The sequence below is a fragment of the Chiloscyllium punctatum genome, chromosome 30 (genome assembly GCF_047496795.1).
Source record: "Chiloscyllium punctatum isolate Juve2018m chromosome 30, sChiPun1.3, whole genome shotgun sequence".
NCBI lineage: Eukaryota > Metazoa > Chordata > Chondrichthyes > Orectolobiformes > Hemiscylliidae > Chiloscyllium > Chiloscyllium punctatum.
The window spans coordinates 30,333,456-30,350,500 of record NC_092768.1 but is presented as its reverse complement, the minus strand read 5'-3'; the positions used below and the strand labels follow the sequence as shown (position 1 = coordinate 30,350,500).

Below are 17,045 nucleotides of genomic sequence, written 5' to 3'. Positions count from 1 at the left end.
TTGCCACGGAGTGCAGTGGAAGCCGGGACGCTAAATGTCTTCAAGGCCGAGATTGATAGGTTCTTGTTGTCTAGAGGAATTAAGGGCTACGGGGAGAACGCTGGCAAGTGGAGCTGAAATGCGCATCAGCCATGATTGAATGGCGGAGTGGACTCGATGGGCCGAATGGCCTTACTTCCACTCCTATGTCTTATGGTCTTATGGTCTTATGGTCTCGGCGTGAGTCCCGGGGAACAGGCCGTAGAGCACGGAGTCCCGTGTCACGGCGCTGCTCGGGACGAACCTCGACAAGCACCACTGCATTCCTCTCCAGACTTCCTCTGCATAGGCACATTCCAGAAGGAGGTGTGTGACAGTCTCGTCCCCCCCGCAGCCAGTTCGAGGGCAGCGTGCGGTGCAGCAGAGAGTCCGGGCGTGCATAAAGGATCTCACAGGCAGAGCCCTTCTCACCACCACCCAAGCCACGTCTTGGTGCTTGTTGGAAAGTTCTGGCAATGAGGCATTCTGCCAAATGGCTTTGACAGTCTGCTCAGGGAACCGCTCAACAGTGAGTCTAGCCATCTTTTTTTTTTTATTTCAAAAATATACTTTATTCATAAATGATTTGATGGTCTGTACATTGGATCATGCCATACATATGTCCATATTTACAAACACAGATTCGACTTTATTCTTGTCCTTTACAATCCTGTGCATTTTTTCAATCTTGTATATATACATATATTTGGCTGAGGCATCAGCAGAGCCCAAAAAAACGTCTGTATGGTCCCCCTGTTCTTCTTTCGGCAGGCCGATCTTACACAGTGGTCTTTCCCCACCGCGCCTTGGCGGCAGCTGCCCCAAGCTTCAGCGCGTCCCTCAACACGTAGTCTTGGACCTTGGAATGTGCCAGTCTGCAACACTCGGTCGGGGTCAACTCCTTCAGCTGGAAGATCAACAGGTTTCGGACCGCCCAGAGAGCGTCCTTCACCGAGTTGATGATCCTCCAGGCGCAGTTAATGTTCGTCTCGGTGTGAGTCCCGGGGAACAGGCCGTAGAGCACGGAGTCCCGCGTCACGGCGCTGCTCGGGACGAACCTCGACAAGCACCACTGCATTCCTCTCCAGACTTCCTCTGCATAGGCACATTCCAGAAGGAGGTGTGTGACAGTCTCGTCCCCCCCGCAGCCACTTCGAGGGCAGCGTGCGGTGCGGCAGAGAGTCCGGGCGTGCATAAAGGATCTCACAGGCAGAGCCCTTCTCACCACCAGCCAAGCCACGTCTTGGTGCTTGTTGGAAAGTTCTGGCGATGAGGCATTCTGCCAAATGGCTTTGACAGTCTGCTCAGGGAACCGCTCGACAGGATCCGCCCTCTCCTTTTCCCGAAGGGTCTCAAGGACGCTACGTGCTGACCACTTCCTGATGGACTTGTGGTCAAAGGTGTTTTTCCTCATAAATATCTCCACGAAGGACAGGTGATACGGAACGGTCCAACTACTCGGAGCGTTCCGCGGCAGCGAGGCCAGGCCCATCCTTCGCAACACCGGGGACAGGTAGAACCTCAGTACGTAGTGACACTTGGTGTTTGCGTACCGGGGATCCACGCACAGCTTGATGCAGCCACACACAAAGGTGGCCATCAGGGTGAGGGTGGCATTGGGCGTGTTTTTTCCCCCATTGCACCGGTCTTTGTACATAGAGTCTCTTCGGACCCGGTCCATCTTTGATCTCCAAATGAATTGGAAGATGGCCCGGGTGACTGCGGCGGCACAGGTCCTGGGGATAGGCCAGACCTGTGCCACATATAGCAATACTGAGAGTACCTCACACCTGATGACCAGGTTTTTTCCCGCGATGGAGAGCGACCGTTGCCCCCATCTGCCTAGTTTCTGTCTCATCTTCCTGATCCGCTCCTCCCAGGTCTTGGCGCACGCCCCAGCCCCCCCGAACCAAATACCCAGCACCTTCAGGTGGTCAGTCCTGACGGTGAAGGGGATAGAGGATTGGTCGGCCCAGTTCCCGAAGAGCATGGCCTCGCTCTTGCCTCGGTTTACCTTGGCCCCCGAGGCCCGTTCGAACTGGTCGCAGATGCACACGAGTCTGTGCACGGACAGCGGATCCGAGCAGAAAACAGCGACGTCATCCATGTACAGGGAGGCCTTAACCTGCAGGCCCCCGCTGCCAGGAATAGTCACCCCTCTCAGGCTCGCATCCTTCCTGATGGATTCGGCAAATGGCTCTATGCAACACACAAACAAGGCGGGTGAGAGGGGGCATCCCTGCCTGACTCCAGATCTTACAGGGAAGCTATCTGATTCCCACCCATTGATTGAGACTGCACTGACAATGTTGGTGTAGAGCAGTCTGATCCAATTTCCGATTCCCTCCCCAAAGCCCATTTTGGAGAGGACATCCCTCATATATGTATGCGATATCCTGTCAAAGGCTTTCTCCTGGTCCAGGCTGATGAGGCAGGTGTCCACCCCCCTGTCCTGCACGTAGGCGATCGTATCCCTGAGGAGTGCGAGACTCTCAGAGATCTTCCTGCCCGGTACAGCACAGGTTTGGTCCGGGTGGATCACCGATCCCAGAGCAGACCTGACCCGGTTGGCGATGACCTTTGACAGGATTTTGTAGTCTGCATTTAACAGTGAGATCGGTCTCCAATTTCTAATTTCCTCCCTCTCCCCCTTCCGCTTGTAGACGAGGGTGATGATGCCTTTCCTCATGGATTCACTCATGGTACCTGCCCAAAGCATACTGACATACACCTCCAGCAGGTCCTGGCCGATCAAGTCCCAAAGAGCGGAATAAACCTCGACCGGTAAGCCGTCGCTTCCGGGAGTTTTATTCTTTTCGAAGGACTCGAGGGCCTTGGTCAGTTCATCCAGAGATAGCGGCTGGTCCAGCCTCTCTCGTGTTCCGTCATCTAGGACCTCCGTGATAGAGGACAGGAACGACTGGGAGGCCGCGCTGTCGGTAGGCTTCGAGTCATACAGGCTGGCGTAGAAGGATTTGCTGATCCTCATGACGTCAGCCTGAGATGACGTTACCGAGCCATCTTCTTTCTTCAGGCTGCTGAGCACGGAGCTCTCTTTGTGCACCTTCTGGAAGAAGGAGAAACCCTTAACACTACCCTTAAAACCCCACATCAACCAACCCACCAAGGGCGATGCCCGCGCCCCTCCTTTTATACCGTCCTGAGCCGCCGGCGGCTGGCGCCCGACATTTCCCTATTGGTCAAGAAGAACAAGCTTCTGATTGGTTCAAACGTCACCACAGTCGATTGGTCAATCGCTGATGCCATTGATTGGTTGAGAATCTGAATTGTGATTGGACGGTTTTTCAATCCCGGAACTAACTCTGAATACCAGACAGGATTTGGAGGAGCCGCTGTTCAGCTTCTCGTCCAACAGGTTTAATTGGAAGCACTAGCTTTCGGAGCGCCGCTCCTCCATCAGGACAACCCACAACCACCTGATGTGAAACGAGTGCTTCCAGTTTCACCTGTTGGACTATATCCTGGTGTTGGGTGATTTTTAATTCAATACCAAGGAAATTCAAACTGGGAGCTCATCGCTGCAGATCCTGGAAATCGACTGAAAACAAATAAAAAGATGCTGGAAATCACAAGGGAGCAGGCAGCATCCTTGGAGAGAGAGCAAATTAATGTTTCATGTCTAGGTGACAGCTTTTGTTTTTGGTTTCAGCGGGAAATTCAAATGTAATTTCTTCCCCACAGGTTCATCAAGGGAAGATGTTACAGGCAGCAGTGAGAGCAGGAGAGGGAGAGCCTGGTTATTCTGAATTGAGAGGGACGTTAGGACTGTGTGCATTTTGAAATCTGATGTGCGCTAGAGCCGAAGTTACCACAAATCTCTAATGAAAACAAAAACAATGCTAGAAATTAAAGCGGGTCAGGCAGCGTCTTTGGAGAGGCGAAAGTGAGAACTATAGATGCTGGAGATTACAGTCAGGATGAGAGTGGTGCTGGAAAAGCACAGCATTAGGGGAGCAGGAAAATCGACGTTTCAGGCAAAAGCCCTTCATCAGGAAATGAGGTTGGGAACCTCAGGGATGGGGCTGGGGAGAAGGTAGCTGAGAGTGCAGTAGGTGGGTGGATCTCACATTCATCTAAATTGAACTACACCTACCACTTCTCAGCCTGGTGGCCCATCTGATTAAGGGCCCGTTGTAATCCGAGGTAACCTTCTTCGCTGTCCACTGCGCATCTAATTTTGGTGTCATCTGCAAACTTACCAACAATACCTCTTACGCTCACATCCAAATCATTTATATAAATGACAAAAGGTAGAGGACCCAGCACCAATCGTTATGGTCACAGGCCTCCAGTCTGAAAAACAACCCTCCATCACCACCCTCTGTCTTCTAACTTTGAGCCAGTTCTGTATCCAAATGGCTAGTTCTCCCTGTATTCCGTGAGATCTAACCTTGCTAATCAGTCTCCCATGGGGAACCTTGTCAAATGCCTTACTGAAGTCCATATAAATCGCATCTACTGCTCTGCCCTCATCAATCCTCGATGTTACTTTTTCAAAAATCTCAATCAAGATTGAGACATGATTTCCCACGCACAAAACCATGTTGACTGTCCCTAATCAGTCCTTGCCTTTCCAAATACAGAGGAACCTCGATTGTCCAAATGAGGTGGGCAGGCACTGTTTCATTCAGATAATTGATTATTCAGTTAATTGATTTCCTCTGGGGCTCGGAGTTTACTGTGAAGACTACTCCCCATTCAGGAGACTAGGCAGCAGTGCACTGCACGCGAGCTCCACCCCAGCCGCCTGCATCCAAACCCATCTGCTCCCCCAACCCCGCCTACAAACCCCATCTGCCCCAACCCCCATCTGCCTGCCCAAAACCGCCCACCCAACACTCGCCCGCCAACTCTGATCCCAAACCGCATCTGCCCCAACCCCGCCCCCAAGTCTGACCCCAGCCCCCACCTCCCAACCGCATCCAACCCCAGCTGGACTGGACACCAATAATAAGACTGCTGCTACCTTGGTGGGGTAAGTCTCCAAATAGAGCACACATACACTCATGCATGCAACATTTTACTGCAGCTATCCCAATTTCAACCAAGTGTGCTGTTTTGGAAAATGTAGAGGGTGATGGATTCTCAGAAGAATGTAGCACGAACAGCCAAGTTTCTGGTATCGAGTCTTGGCTCTAAAGCAATGAGGGGTACGTCGGGTTCCAAGAGATCAATTGTGTTAGGGGACTCTCTAGTCCAAGGCACAGACAGACGATTCTGTGGCCCGCAGCTAAAACTCCAAATGCTGTATTGCCTCCTTGGTGCCAGGATCAAGGATATCTCAGAGAGGGTGCAGAATGTTCTCAAGGGGGAGAGGGGTCAGCAGGAGGTCATTGTACACATTGGAACAAATAACATAGGAAGGGAAAAGGTTGAGATTCTGAAGAGAGAATATAGAGATTTAGGCAGGAATTTAAAAAAGAGATCCATGAGGGTAGTAATATCTAGAATACTCCCATTGCAGTGAGCTAGTGAGGGTGGGAATATAAGGATTGAGCAGATGAATGTATGACTGAGGAGCCGGTGTATGGGAGAAGGATTCACATTTTTGGATCATTACAATCAAGATACCTAACAGGGAAGGCAGATGAACTCAGGGAATGATTCGGAAAATGGGACGGGATATCGTAGCAATTACAGAAACGTGTCTCAGGGATGGACCAGACTGAGAACTTAATGTTCCAGGATACAAATGCTACAGGAAGGACAGAAAGGGAGGCAGGAGAGGAGGGGAAGTGGCATTTTTGATAAGAGATAGCATCACAGCTGTACTGAGAGAGGTTATTCTCAGAAATACATCCAGGGAAGTTATTTGGGTTGAACTGAGAAATAAGAAAGGGATGATCACCTTATTGCGATTGTATTATAGATCCCCTCATAATCAGAGGGAAATTGAGAAACAAATTTGTGAGGAGATCTCAGCGATCTGTCAGGATAATAGGGTGGTTATGGTAGGGGATTTTAGCTTTGCAAACATAGACTGGGACGGCCATTGTTTTAAGTGTTTAGATAGAGAGCAATTTGTTTAGTGTGTATGAGAAAATTTTCTTATTTTCAATATGTGAATGTACCTACGAGAGAAGATACAGAACTTGGCCTAATCTTCGGAAATAAGGTAGTGCAGGTGACTGAGGTGTCAGTGGGGAAGCACTTTGGGGCCAGCGACCATAATTCTATTGGTTTTAAAATAGTGATGTAAAAAGATAAATCAGGTCCTGGGGATATATCCAGATTCATGTGTTTCGAGACATTCAGCTCTTCCTCCTCTCTCACCTCCCTTTCTACCCTTCCTGAAGTATTTGTATCCTGGAATATTAAGCTGCCAGTCCTGTTCATCTCTGAGCCACGTTTCTGTAATTGCTATGATATCCCGTCCCATGTTCCTAAACATGCCCTGAGTTCATCTGTCTTCCCTGTTAGGCCTCAGACATTGAAATAAATACAGTTTAATTTATCAGACGTACCTTGTTCTCTGCTTTGTCCCTGCCTGCCCTAACTGTTAGCCCTCACTTCGTTTCTCAACTGTACCAGTCTCAGACTCTCTCTTTCCTCACTATCTCTCTGGGTCTCCACTCCACCCCCAAACTTTCCAGATTAAATCCTCTCAAGCAGCTCTAGCAAACCTCTTGTGTGTATTCTGAACTGTCAGGTACATTATTGCTGTGTATATTCTGAACTGTCTGGTATCTCAGTCCTGTGTATATCCTGAACTGTCAGGTGTCTCAGTGCTGTGTATATTCTGAACTGTCAGGTGTCTCAGTGCTGTGTATATTCTGAACTGTCTGGTGTCTTGGTGCTGTGTATATTCTGCTGTCTGGTGTCTCGGTCCTGTGTGTATTCTGAACTGTCAGGTGTCTCAGTGCTGTGTATATTCTGAACTGTCTGGTGTCTCAGTCCTGTGTGTATTCTGAACTGTCAGGTGTCTCAGTGCTGTGTATATTCTGAACTGTCTGGTGTCTCGGTCCTGTGTGTATTCTGAACTATCTGGTGTCTCAGTGCTGTGTGCATTCTGAACTGCCAGGTATCTCAGTCCTGTGTGTATTCTGAACTGTCAGGTATCTCAGTGCTGTGTGTATTCTGAACTGTCTGGTGTCTCAGTGCTCTGTATATTCTGAACTGTCAGGTGTCTCAGCGCTGTGTGTATTCTGAACTGTCAGGTGTCTCAGTGCTGTGTGTATTCTGAACTGTCTGGTGTCTCAGTGCTCTGTATATTCTGAACTGTCAGGTGTCTCAGCGCTGTGTGTATTCTGAACTGTCAGGTGTCTCAGTGCTGTGTGTATTCTGAACTGTCAGGTGTCTCAGTGCTGTGTGTATTCTGAACTGTCTGGTGTCTCAGTGGTGTATATATTCTGAACTGTCTGGTGTCTTGGTGCTGTGTATATTCTGCTGTCTGGTGTCTCGGTCCTGTGTGTATTCTGAACTGTCAGGTATCTCAGTGCTGTGTGTATTCTGAACTGTCTGGTGTCTCAGCGCTGTGTGTATTCTGAACTGTCAGGTGTCTCAGTGCTGTGTGTATTCTGAACTGTCTGGTGTCTCAGTGGTGTATATATTCTGAACTGTCTGGTGTCTCAGTGCTGTGTGCACGGTATTCTGAACCGTTCTCCCTCAGTGATCTCGTGGGTTGCTTTGTTAATACATTGTAAAAACAATGACTGCAGATGCTGAAAATCAAATACTGGATTAGTGGTGCTGGAAGAGCACAGCAGTTCAGCAGCATCCAACGAGCAGCGAAATCAACGTTTCGGGCAAAAGCCCTTCATCAGGAATAAAGGCAGTGAGCCTGCAGCATGGAGAGATAAGTGTTAATACATTGTCAGTGGGTTGGCTCTAGTCTCAGTGAGTGGATCAAATTTCACTCGCAGGCTGTCTGCGGATTCAAACACACCTCTTCCGTCCCTTCCCACCCTGGGGACCGTGAGTGCACTGCTCTCTGAAAGAACACAAGGAAGTGAATCTCAGAGCAGGACACCGCCAAACGCTGGGAGTTGCCGGCGGGATGGATTCCGGGCAGTGGGCTGAGAGCTGGAGAGAGGAGTTGGTTTGTGCGGTGTGCCTCGGGCTGTTTGTGGATCCAGTGACTCTGGACTGTGGTCACAGTTACTGCCGCTCCTGTATCACAGGCTGCTGGCAAGCCCAGGAGACCAACTTCTGCCCCGAGTGTCTGGAGGTATTCCCGGGGATAACCCTCAGGTCTAACCGGGCTCTCACCAACCTGGCCGTGAGGGTGAGGCAGCTGAACAGGAACCGGAGGATGGAGAGCCAGCAGCTCCACTGTGAGCTGCACCATGAAGGAGTGAAGCTGCTGTGTGAAACCGACCAGAAGCTCCTCTGCAGCATCTGCCGGGACAGCCGGGAGCACGATATCACACCTTCATCCCCCTCAATGAGGCTGTGGGACTTTACAAGGTGAACATGGGCAACCAGAGGGAGCAGACCACACATTCAACCGGTGCAGGACTTTCTCCCTCAATTCTGGGAAGCTCCAGTTTTAGGGACAACGCTGAGATCCTGAGATCGGAACCAGGTCAGCCACAGAGTCTGAGCTCCCCCGGGTGGAGGCTGACACCAGGAGTGACCCTCAGGGATACCACATGAGGAGGTGATGGACTGAGTGGTGTTGTGTTCACCCAGAGTTGGACAAACAGGAGGCTGGGAGAACACAACAAGCCAGGCAGCATCTGGAGGTGGAGAGGTCAATGTTTCAGGTGTAATCCTTCTTCAGGACTTGGGGTGGGGGTGTAAGGGGAGCACCCAGGTAATGTTCTGGGGACCCAGGTTCAAATCCCGCCTCTGCACAGATGGTGGAATTTAAATTCAATCTAAAATAAAATCTAGATTTAAGGATCTAACGCTGACCAGGAATCCATTGGTGATGATTGAGGAAAACCCATCTGGTTCACTAAAGGAAACTGCCATCCTTACCCGGTCTGGCCTACGTGTCACTCCAGACCCACAGCAAAGGGGTTTGACACTTAACTGCCCTCTGGGCAATTAGGGATGGGTAATAAATGCTGGCCTGGCCAGCGATGCCCACATCCCGTGAATGAATATTTAAAAATTATTGACACTCTGGTACCTGACTCTGAACGAGGCAGTACTACGGTCAAGAAGTGTTCATGTGGAAACACAGGGGGACTTGGTGAACCATTTTCCAGCCTCTGTCGAGGTATGACACTAACAGGAAGGAGCTGAAGTAGGAGAAAGTGAGGACAGCAGATGCTGGAGAATCAGAGTTGAACTGGGTGGTGTTGGAAAAGCACAGCAGGTCAGGCAGCATCTGAGGAGCAGGAGAGTCAACATTTTGGGCAAAAGCCCTGATGAAGGGTGAGGATCAGAAATAGGCCATTCAGCCCATCGAGTCAGCTCCTCTCATCAATGTGATCATGGCTGATCTGATCATCCCTGACTCCAGTTTCCTATCTTTTCCCCATAACCTTTGATTCCCTCACTAATTAAAAATCTGTCTGATCAGCCTTGGATGTACTTAACAGCACATCCTCTATAGCTCTCAGTGGGAGAGAATTGCACAGATTCACTCCCCTCTAAAAGAGATGAAATTCCTCCTCATCTCTGTCTTAAATAGACACCCCCTTATTCTTGGATGATGCCCTTTGGTCCCAGACTCTCCCACAAGTGGAAACAACATTTCCACAGCTACCCTGTCAAATCTCCGAAGGATCATGTAGACATTTTCATGAAGTCACCTCCGAATCTTCAAACCTCTTAATGAACCTCCAAACAAAATCCCTCCAGATCCAGGACCAGCCAAACAAAGATTTTCTGGGCTGCCTCCACTGGGGTCTTCACAATATTCCAGCTTTGGTCGAACTGGTGTCCTCTGTACCTTCAGGAGAAACATCCCACAGCAGTCTCATCCGACACCTTTCCCCGTAAGCTCGTACGTGTGTATGAATTAGTGACAGAGAGAGAGAGAGAGAACTCTCAGTGTAGATTGATGAGGACTGACCTCGGGCTGAGGAGCTTCAGTCACATAGACTGGTGACAGCCTTCTCTTGGAGAAGAGAAAGCCAAGGTTAGATTTGATAAGAGTCACACAGCAAGAAAACAGGCCCTTCTGCCCAACCCATCCATGCCAACGCAGTATCTTAAGCTGAACTAGTCCCACTTGCCTGCATTTGGCCCATATCTCTCTAAACCCTTCCTATCCATGTATCTGTCTGAATGTCTTAAATGTTCCACTACTTCCTCTGGCAGCTTGTTCCATGTACGCACCACCCTCTGTGTGAAAGACTTGTCCCTCAGATCTCTTTCAAATCTCTCCCCTCTCAGCTTAAACCTATGTCCACAAGTTTTGGACTACCCTTCCCAGGGGAAAAGACTTTGGCTATTCACTGTATCTTTGCCTGTCATGATTTTCCCAACCTCCCTAATGTCACCCCTCAGCCTCCTCGGCTCCAGAGAAACAGTCCTAGCCTCTCCTCATGACTCGAACTCTCCAATCTTTGTAGCCTTGGTGAAGTACTGCTGGGGAAGTGTTGAAAATCACGATGGGCCTGGGCAGAGTGGAGAGGGAGAAATATGTTCCGGTTGGTTAGAGGATTGAGAACCAGGGCATGTACAGATATGGGGGACAGTACTGGTCGGAGAAGCCGAGGAGATAGGAAGGGAAAGGCTTTCTCCGTCCTGTGGGATTTTGGGGTTTGGGATGCTCTGTCTGGGTGCATGACAGAGGCAGGTCCAATAGGGCGGGAGTGGGGGTGGGGGTGGGGGTGTGCACCCAAGAGGGAATTGAATCCAGGAAGATGGCAGCAGACATACAATGGGGCTGAATGAGACCACGTCTGTCCTGTTGTGCAAAGAGTTTGGGAGGGTGTCTTCCACAGCACTTCATCCTGCCCAATCCACTTTTCTGGGAACGTCTGAAGGCCTCCATTCAGGAATTTTTGCTCTTGTTTACAGGACCAGCTGAAAACGTCCTTGGATTTGGCCGCCAAAAGGAAGGCCCAGCTGCTCAAGGCTAAATTCAACCAGGAGCAGAAGATCTCCCAAGTCAAGGTGAGACGCCCGTTTGTTCACTTCTCCAAACCTCAGTTTCTTTCCCTCTCCCCTCCCCACCCCGCCCCAACTCCCCGTTTTGAAACAGTTTGATCGTGTGCCTGTGTTCCAATGTGTTCAGGAGCAGTCACGTAATCTGCAAGTCCACATCAAGTATGAATTTGCCAAGATGCACCGGACTCTGAGCGAGATGGAATGGCGCATGGACGGAGATCTCCGCGCACGGGAGGGGATGATCCTGGAGGCTATGCAAGGAAACCTGCGGGAGATTCAGGGTGCCCTGGACTCCGCCGAACGGGTTCTGACCGAGTTTCAATCACGGCTCGATCGGCCGGACGTATTGACCATCCTCAAGGTAAGGAGAGAAATGTAGCAGTCTTCGGTAATCGGCATCTTGGTATTGCCAAGAATCACCTGGAGTGGGGAGTAAACGCTGCCCCCTACGTACCCACTGGGGAGGAGGGAGGGTTCAGTATTCTGTATCCCTATCATTGGAAGTGAAGGGGTGACTGAGAATGAGGACCAGGCGGGGGCCATTCAGCCCATCAAACTTGCTTTAAAGCAGTGCAACCAGATCATGGCCCACCTTTTATCCCAAGACCATTTTCCTGCAATATCTCTGTATTCCCTGATATCTGGAAATCTCCCAGGGATTTACCAGGATGTTTCTGGGAATGGAAGGTCTATGTTGTCCTGAAAGGCCGGATAGGGTAGGAACCTCGTCACTGGAGCATGACCTTCGAGAGGTTTATAAAATCGTGACGGGTTAACATCGGATACTGGAAATCTCAAGGGATTTCCAAGGATGTTGCTGGGGATGGAGGGTTTGAGTTATAAGGAGAGGCTGGGGCCTTCCTCATTGGAGCGTAGGCGGTTGAGGGGTGACCTTATAGAGGTTGATAAAATCATGAGGGGCATAGATCAGGTGAATGGCACCTGGGATGAGGGATTTCAAGAGGAGGGGGCATATGTTTAAAGTAAGTGGAGAGAGATTTTAAAGGACACAAGGACAAATGTTTTCCCCAGAAGGTGGTTTGTGGGTGACGTGAACTTCCTGAGGAAGTGATGGTTGTGGGCACAATTACAATGTTTCAAAGACATTTGGATAAGTACGTGAATAGGACAGGTTTGGAGGGATTTGGGGATGAGCAGGTAGGTTGGACTAGTGTCGAAGAGTGTGGTGCTGGAAAAGCACAGCTGGTCAGGCAGCATCCGAGGAGCAGGAGAGTCAACGTTTTGAATAAAAGCTCTTCATCTGGAATGCTGCCTGACTGGCTGTGCTTCTCCAGCACCACACTCTTCGACTTTGATCTCCAGCATCTGCAGTCCTCACTTTCTCCAGGGAGGTGGGACTCATTTAGTTTGGGATTAGGGTCAGCCGGGACTGGTTGGACTGAAACATCTGTTTCTGTGCCTTATGACTCTGTGACTATGACTCAATGAGTGAGACTCTGCACTCCTCTGGGGCAGAGAATTGACAAGGATCACCACTCTCCAGTTCAAAGAAATCCCTCCTTATCTCAGTCCGAAATGGCCTGACCCGTGTTCCGAGGGAGTGTGTTCAATCCATTCACATGTGTTGTATGACCCTTTGATCTTTTCCCTTTAAATTCTGCGTCTACGGTCTCCGTGTCTCCGTGTCTGATGCAGGAGCAGTGCTCCTAAAGCTAGTGTTTTCAAATAAACTTGTCCAGCGATAACCTGGTGTCCTGTGAATTTTGACCTTGTCCCGTGTCATCGTATTCAGTTTTTGTTCTGTCTGACAAAAGTTGACTTGTGTTTCTGTTTTGTTTCAGGAGAAAGATTCCTGGAATGCCAAGTATGACTTTCCTTTATTTACAAAAACAAATTGTTAACAAACACAGCTTAATCTTTTAAAGCAAAAAGAAAGGAAATATGTTTTTCAATCTTTGAACATTGAACTTGCAGGATTAGTCACAATGTGATGGAGCTGGTGGACATGGATCTTCCTCTGGGGATATTCAGAGGTCCCTTGCAGTATATTGCCTGGAGAGAAATGCTGGACACTATCAGCCCAGGTAAAGAGATGTCTGTGTTCTCAGTCCCAGTTAGTAGAGCAGTGATTTCAAGGAATGTGGGGGAGGAAAATGGAAAAGAAAATATGAGGCGGGGGGTGGGGTGGGGTGGAATTAAACACAACTTGAGCACCTCTCCCACTCTTGCCAATAGCCACTGTTGGAAGGTTCACCTCACATTGATCCACATTATACTCCATCTGCCAAATATTTTCCCACTCGCTCAACTGGTGTTAATTCCTGGTTAGAACAAAGAACAGGCCCTTCGGCCCTCCAAGCCTGAGCCGATCCAAATCCACTGTCTAAACCTGTCGCCCAGTTCCTAAGCATCTGGATCCCTCTGCTCCCCACCTACTCATGCATCTGACCAGACGCATCTTAAATGAATCCACGGTGCCTGCCTCTGCCACCTCTGCTGGCAACGCGTTCCAGACACCCCCACCCTCTGTGTAAAGTATTTGCCGCCTGTATCCCCCTTAAACTTTTCACCTCTCACCTTGAAAGCGTGACCTCTCGTTATTGAATCCTTCACCCTGGGAAAAAGCCTATCTCTATCCACCCTGTCTATACCCTTCATGATTTTGTAAAACTCAATCAGGTACCCCGTCAATCTCCATTTTTCTAATGAAAGGAAACCTAACCTACTCAATCTGTCTTCACTTTCCATCCCAGGCAACATCCTCGTAAACCTTCTCTGCACCCTCTCCAAAGCATCCACCTCCTTTTGGTAATGTGGTGACCAGAACTGTACACAGTTCCCCAAGTCACTGCCGTGTATCCGAGTTGGAAGCCCGCCCAGTGAGAAAATTACAGGGGACGCTGGACAGGGGCTGCCATTGAGAAAGTGACCTGTTTATCCTGACCCAACCCTGGGAATTATAGAGCAGTGGGCCTTACTTCAGTTGAGGGTAAAGTGTTGGACTAGATTATAAGAGACAGGATTTATGGTAATATTTAAAATAAAGAAATAAGTTGATTAAGGATATTCAACAAGGTTTTGTGAAGGGTAGGTCGTGTCTCACAAACCTTATTGAGTTCTTTGAGAAGGTGACCAAACAGGTGGATGAGGGTAAAGCGGTCGATGTGGTGTATAGGGGTTTCAGTAAGGTGTTTGATAAGGGTCCCCATGGTAGGCTATTGCACAAAATATGGAGGCATGGGATTGAGGGCGGTTTAGTGGTTTGGATTAGAAATTAGCTCGCTGAAAGAAGACAGAGGATGGTGATTGATGGGAAATGTTTATCCTAGAGTTTTGTTACTTGTGGTATACCACAAGACTCTGTTTTGTGTCCACTGCTGTTTGCCATTTTTATAAATGACCTGGATGAGGATGTAGAAGGATGGGTTAGTAAATTTGCGGATGACACTAAGGTTGGTAGAGGTGTGGATAGTGCCAAAGGAGGTTGCAGGTTATAGATAAGCTGCAGAGCTGGGCTGAGAGGTGACAAATGGAGTTTAATACAGAAACATGTGAGGTGATTCACTTTGGAAAGAGTAACAGAAATGCAGAGTACTGGGTTAACAGTAAGATTCTTGGTTGTGCAGATGAGCAAAGAGATCTCAGTGTCCATATGCTGAGATCCCTGAAAGTTGCCACCCAGATTGATAGGGTTGTTAAGAAAGCATACGGTGTGTTAGGTTTTATTGGTGGAGGGATTGAGGTCATGCTGCAGCTGTACAAAATCCTGATGCGGCCTCGCTTAGTGTATTGCATACAGTTCTGGTCACCACATTATCGGAAGGATGTGGAAACATTGGAAAGGGTTCAGAGGAGATTTACTAGGATGTTGCCTGGTATAGGGGGAATGTCTGATGAGGAAAGGCTGAGGGACTTGAAGCTGTTTTTGTAAGAGAGAAGCAGGTTGAGAGGTGACTTAATTGAGACCTATAAGATAATCAGAGGGTTAGATAGGGTGGAGAGTGAGAGCCTTTTTCCTCGGATGGTGATAGCTAGTACGAGGGGACATAGATTTTAATTGAGGGGTGATAGTTATAGAGCAGATGTCTGATGTAGTTTCTTTACTCAGAGTAGTGTGGGTGTGGAATGTACTGCCTGCAACAGTCATAGATGCGCTAACTTTAAGGGTATTTAAATGATCATTGGATAAACATATGTACGAAAATGGAATAGTGTCGGTTAGATGGGCTTCAGATTGGTAAAGGTCAGTGCAACATCGAAGGCCGAAGGGCCTATACTGCCCTGTAATGTTCCATATTATTCTATTCATTGTTTTCTGCCTGTCAGCCACCTCAGTCCATGTCAATACCGCCCCCCCTCCCCCGCCCTTGCAATTCCATGCACTTTCATTTTAAATGCTAATCTCTTACCCGGGACCTCAGTAAAGGCCTCCTGAAAGTCCAAGTAAACCACATCCAGTGGCTCCCCCTGAGCAACTTTACGAGTTACATCCAATCGCTTTGTTGAGCACGATTTCCCTTTCAGAAATCCATGCTGACTCTGCTCAATGTTATCACTGTTTTGAGTCCTCTCCCATTATACCTTTTCCCGTGGACCCGAGCACGTTCCCTGATGATAACAGGCTAATGGGGGTGACACGGTGGCTCAGTGGTTAGTGTTGCTGCCTCACAGCGCCAGGGACCCGGGTTCGATTTAACTCATTCACCCTCTGCCTTTTCTTTCTGTGTTGTTTTTCTTCCCCCGCTCAGTGCCGGCCGCTCTGACCCTGAATCCGAAAACTGCCAACCCCTGGCTGGTCCTGAGTGAGGACCAGTCGGCCGTGAGGATGGGAGACCGAAGGCAGGAGCTCCCGGACCTGCCCCAGAGGTTCGACCGGTGCGCCTGTGTGCTGGGGTCGGAGGGATTCACATCGGGGAGACACTACTGGGAGGTGGAGGTGAGGGACAAGACCGAGTGGGACCTGGGAGTGGCGAAGAGGTCCTGCAAGAGGAAGGGGAGAATCAGACGGACCCCCGAGGACGGCTACTGGAGACTGAGCCTCCGAGGTGGGAGCGAGTACACGGCCTTCACCTCGCCCCCGACCAGCCTGAGCGTCGTTCCGAGGCCGAGGAAGGTCGGGGTGTACCTGGACTACGAGGGGGGGCAAGTGTCGTTTTACAACGCAGACAGTATGTCCCACCTCCACACTTTCACTGACGCCTTCACAGAGAAACTCTACCCGTACTTCTGCCCCTGTTTGAACAACGGTGGGAAAAATTCGGTGTTCATGAAAATCTGCGGGGTGAAGGCCCACTCTCTGACATCACCCGGCCGGAGTCTAACTCCCAGCGCAGTGGGCCCGTGAGTAAAGGGCGATGATCTCCCCCTGCTGTGTTATCGGCTTTTCAGGATTTGAGTGCCTGTCGTAACAACTAAATCAAGGTCTGAACTCCTGCGTTCCTGGATGGGCCTAGCATTTATTGCCTTTCCCTAATTGCCCCTAGTTTAGGAGGCGGGGGGGTGAGCTGCCCTCTTGACCCAGTGCGGTCCCTGAGCTGTACGGTTTGGAAGGATTTCCTGGATTTCGACCCAGAGACAGTGATGTAGTTCCAATCAGGACAGCACAGAAGTTGACCTTCTACTTCTCTCAACCTGGTCCCTCAGCGCAGTGTGGCAGCATCTCGGCCTGCTCCCTCAGCCCAGTGTGGCGGCATCTCAGCCTGGTCCCTCAGCCCAGTGTGGCAGTGTCTCGGCCTGGTCCCTCAGCCCAGTGTGGCAACATCTCGGCCTGGTCCCTCAGCCCAGTGTGGCAGTGTCTCGGCCTGGTCCCTCAGCCCAGTGTGGCAGTGTCTCGGCCTGCTCCCTCAGCCCAGTGTGGCAGTGTCTCGGCCTGGTCCCTCAGCCCAGTGTGGCAGTGTCTGGGCCTGCTCCCTCAGCCCAGTGTGGCAGTGTCTGGGCATGCTCCCTCAGCCCAGTGTGCCAGTGTCTCGGCCTGCTCCCTCAGCCCAGTGTGGCAGTGCCTCGGCCTGGTCCCTCAACCCAGTGTGGCAGTGTCT

General features: G+C 49.9%; 1 protein-coding gene across 1 annotated transcript; it reads left to right on the top strand.

The window, feature by feature from the left end:
- The first annotated feature begins 7,995 nt into the window (after window positions 1-7,995).
- Window positions 7,996-16,640, top strand: LOC140455380 (zinc-binding protein A33-like). Its single transcript, XM_072550185.1, is given in 7 exon segments — window positions 7,996-8,396; window positions 8,399-8,445; window positions 10,960-11,055; window positions 11,177-11,410; window positions 12,852-12,874; window positions 12,985-13,094; window positions 15,759-16,640. Coding segments are annotated over 7 exon segments (1,467 nt in total). The 5' UTR covers window positions 7,996-8,035; the 3' UTR covers window positions 16,355-16,640.
- The last annotated feature ends 405 nt before the right edge of the window (window positions 16,641-17,045 follow it).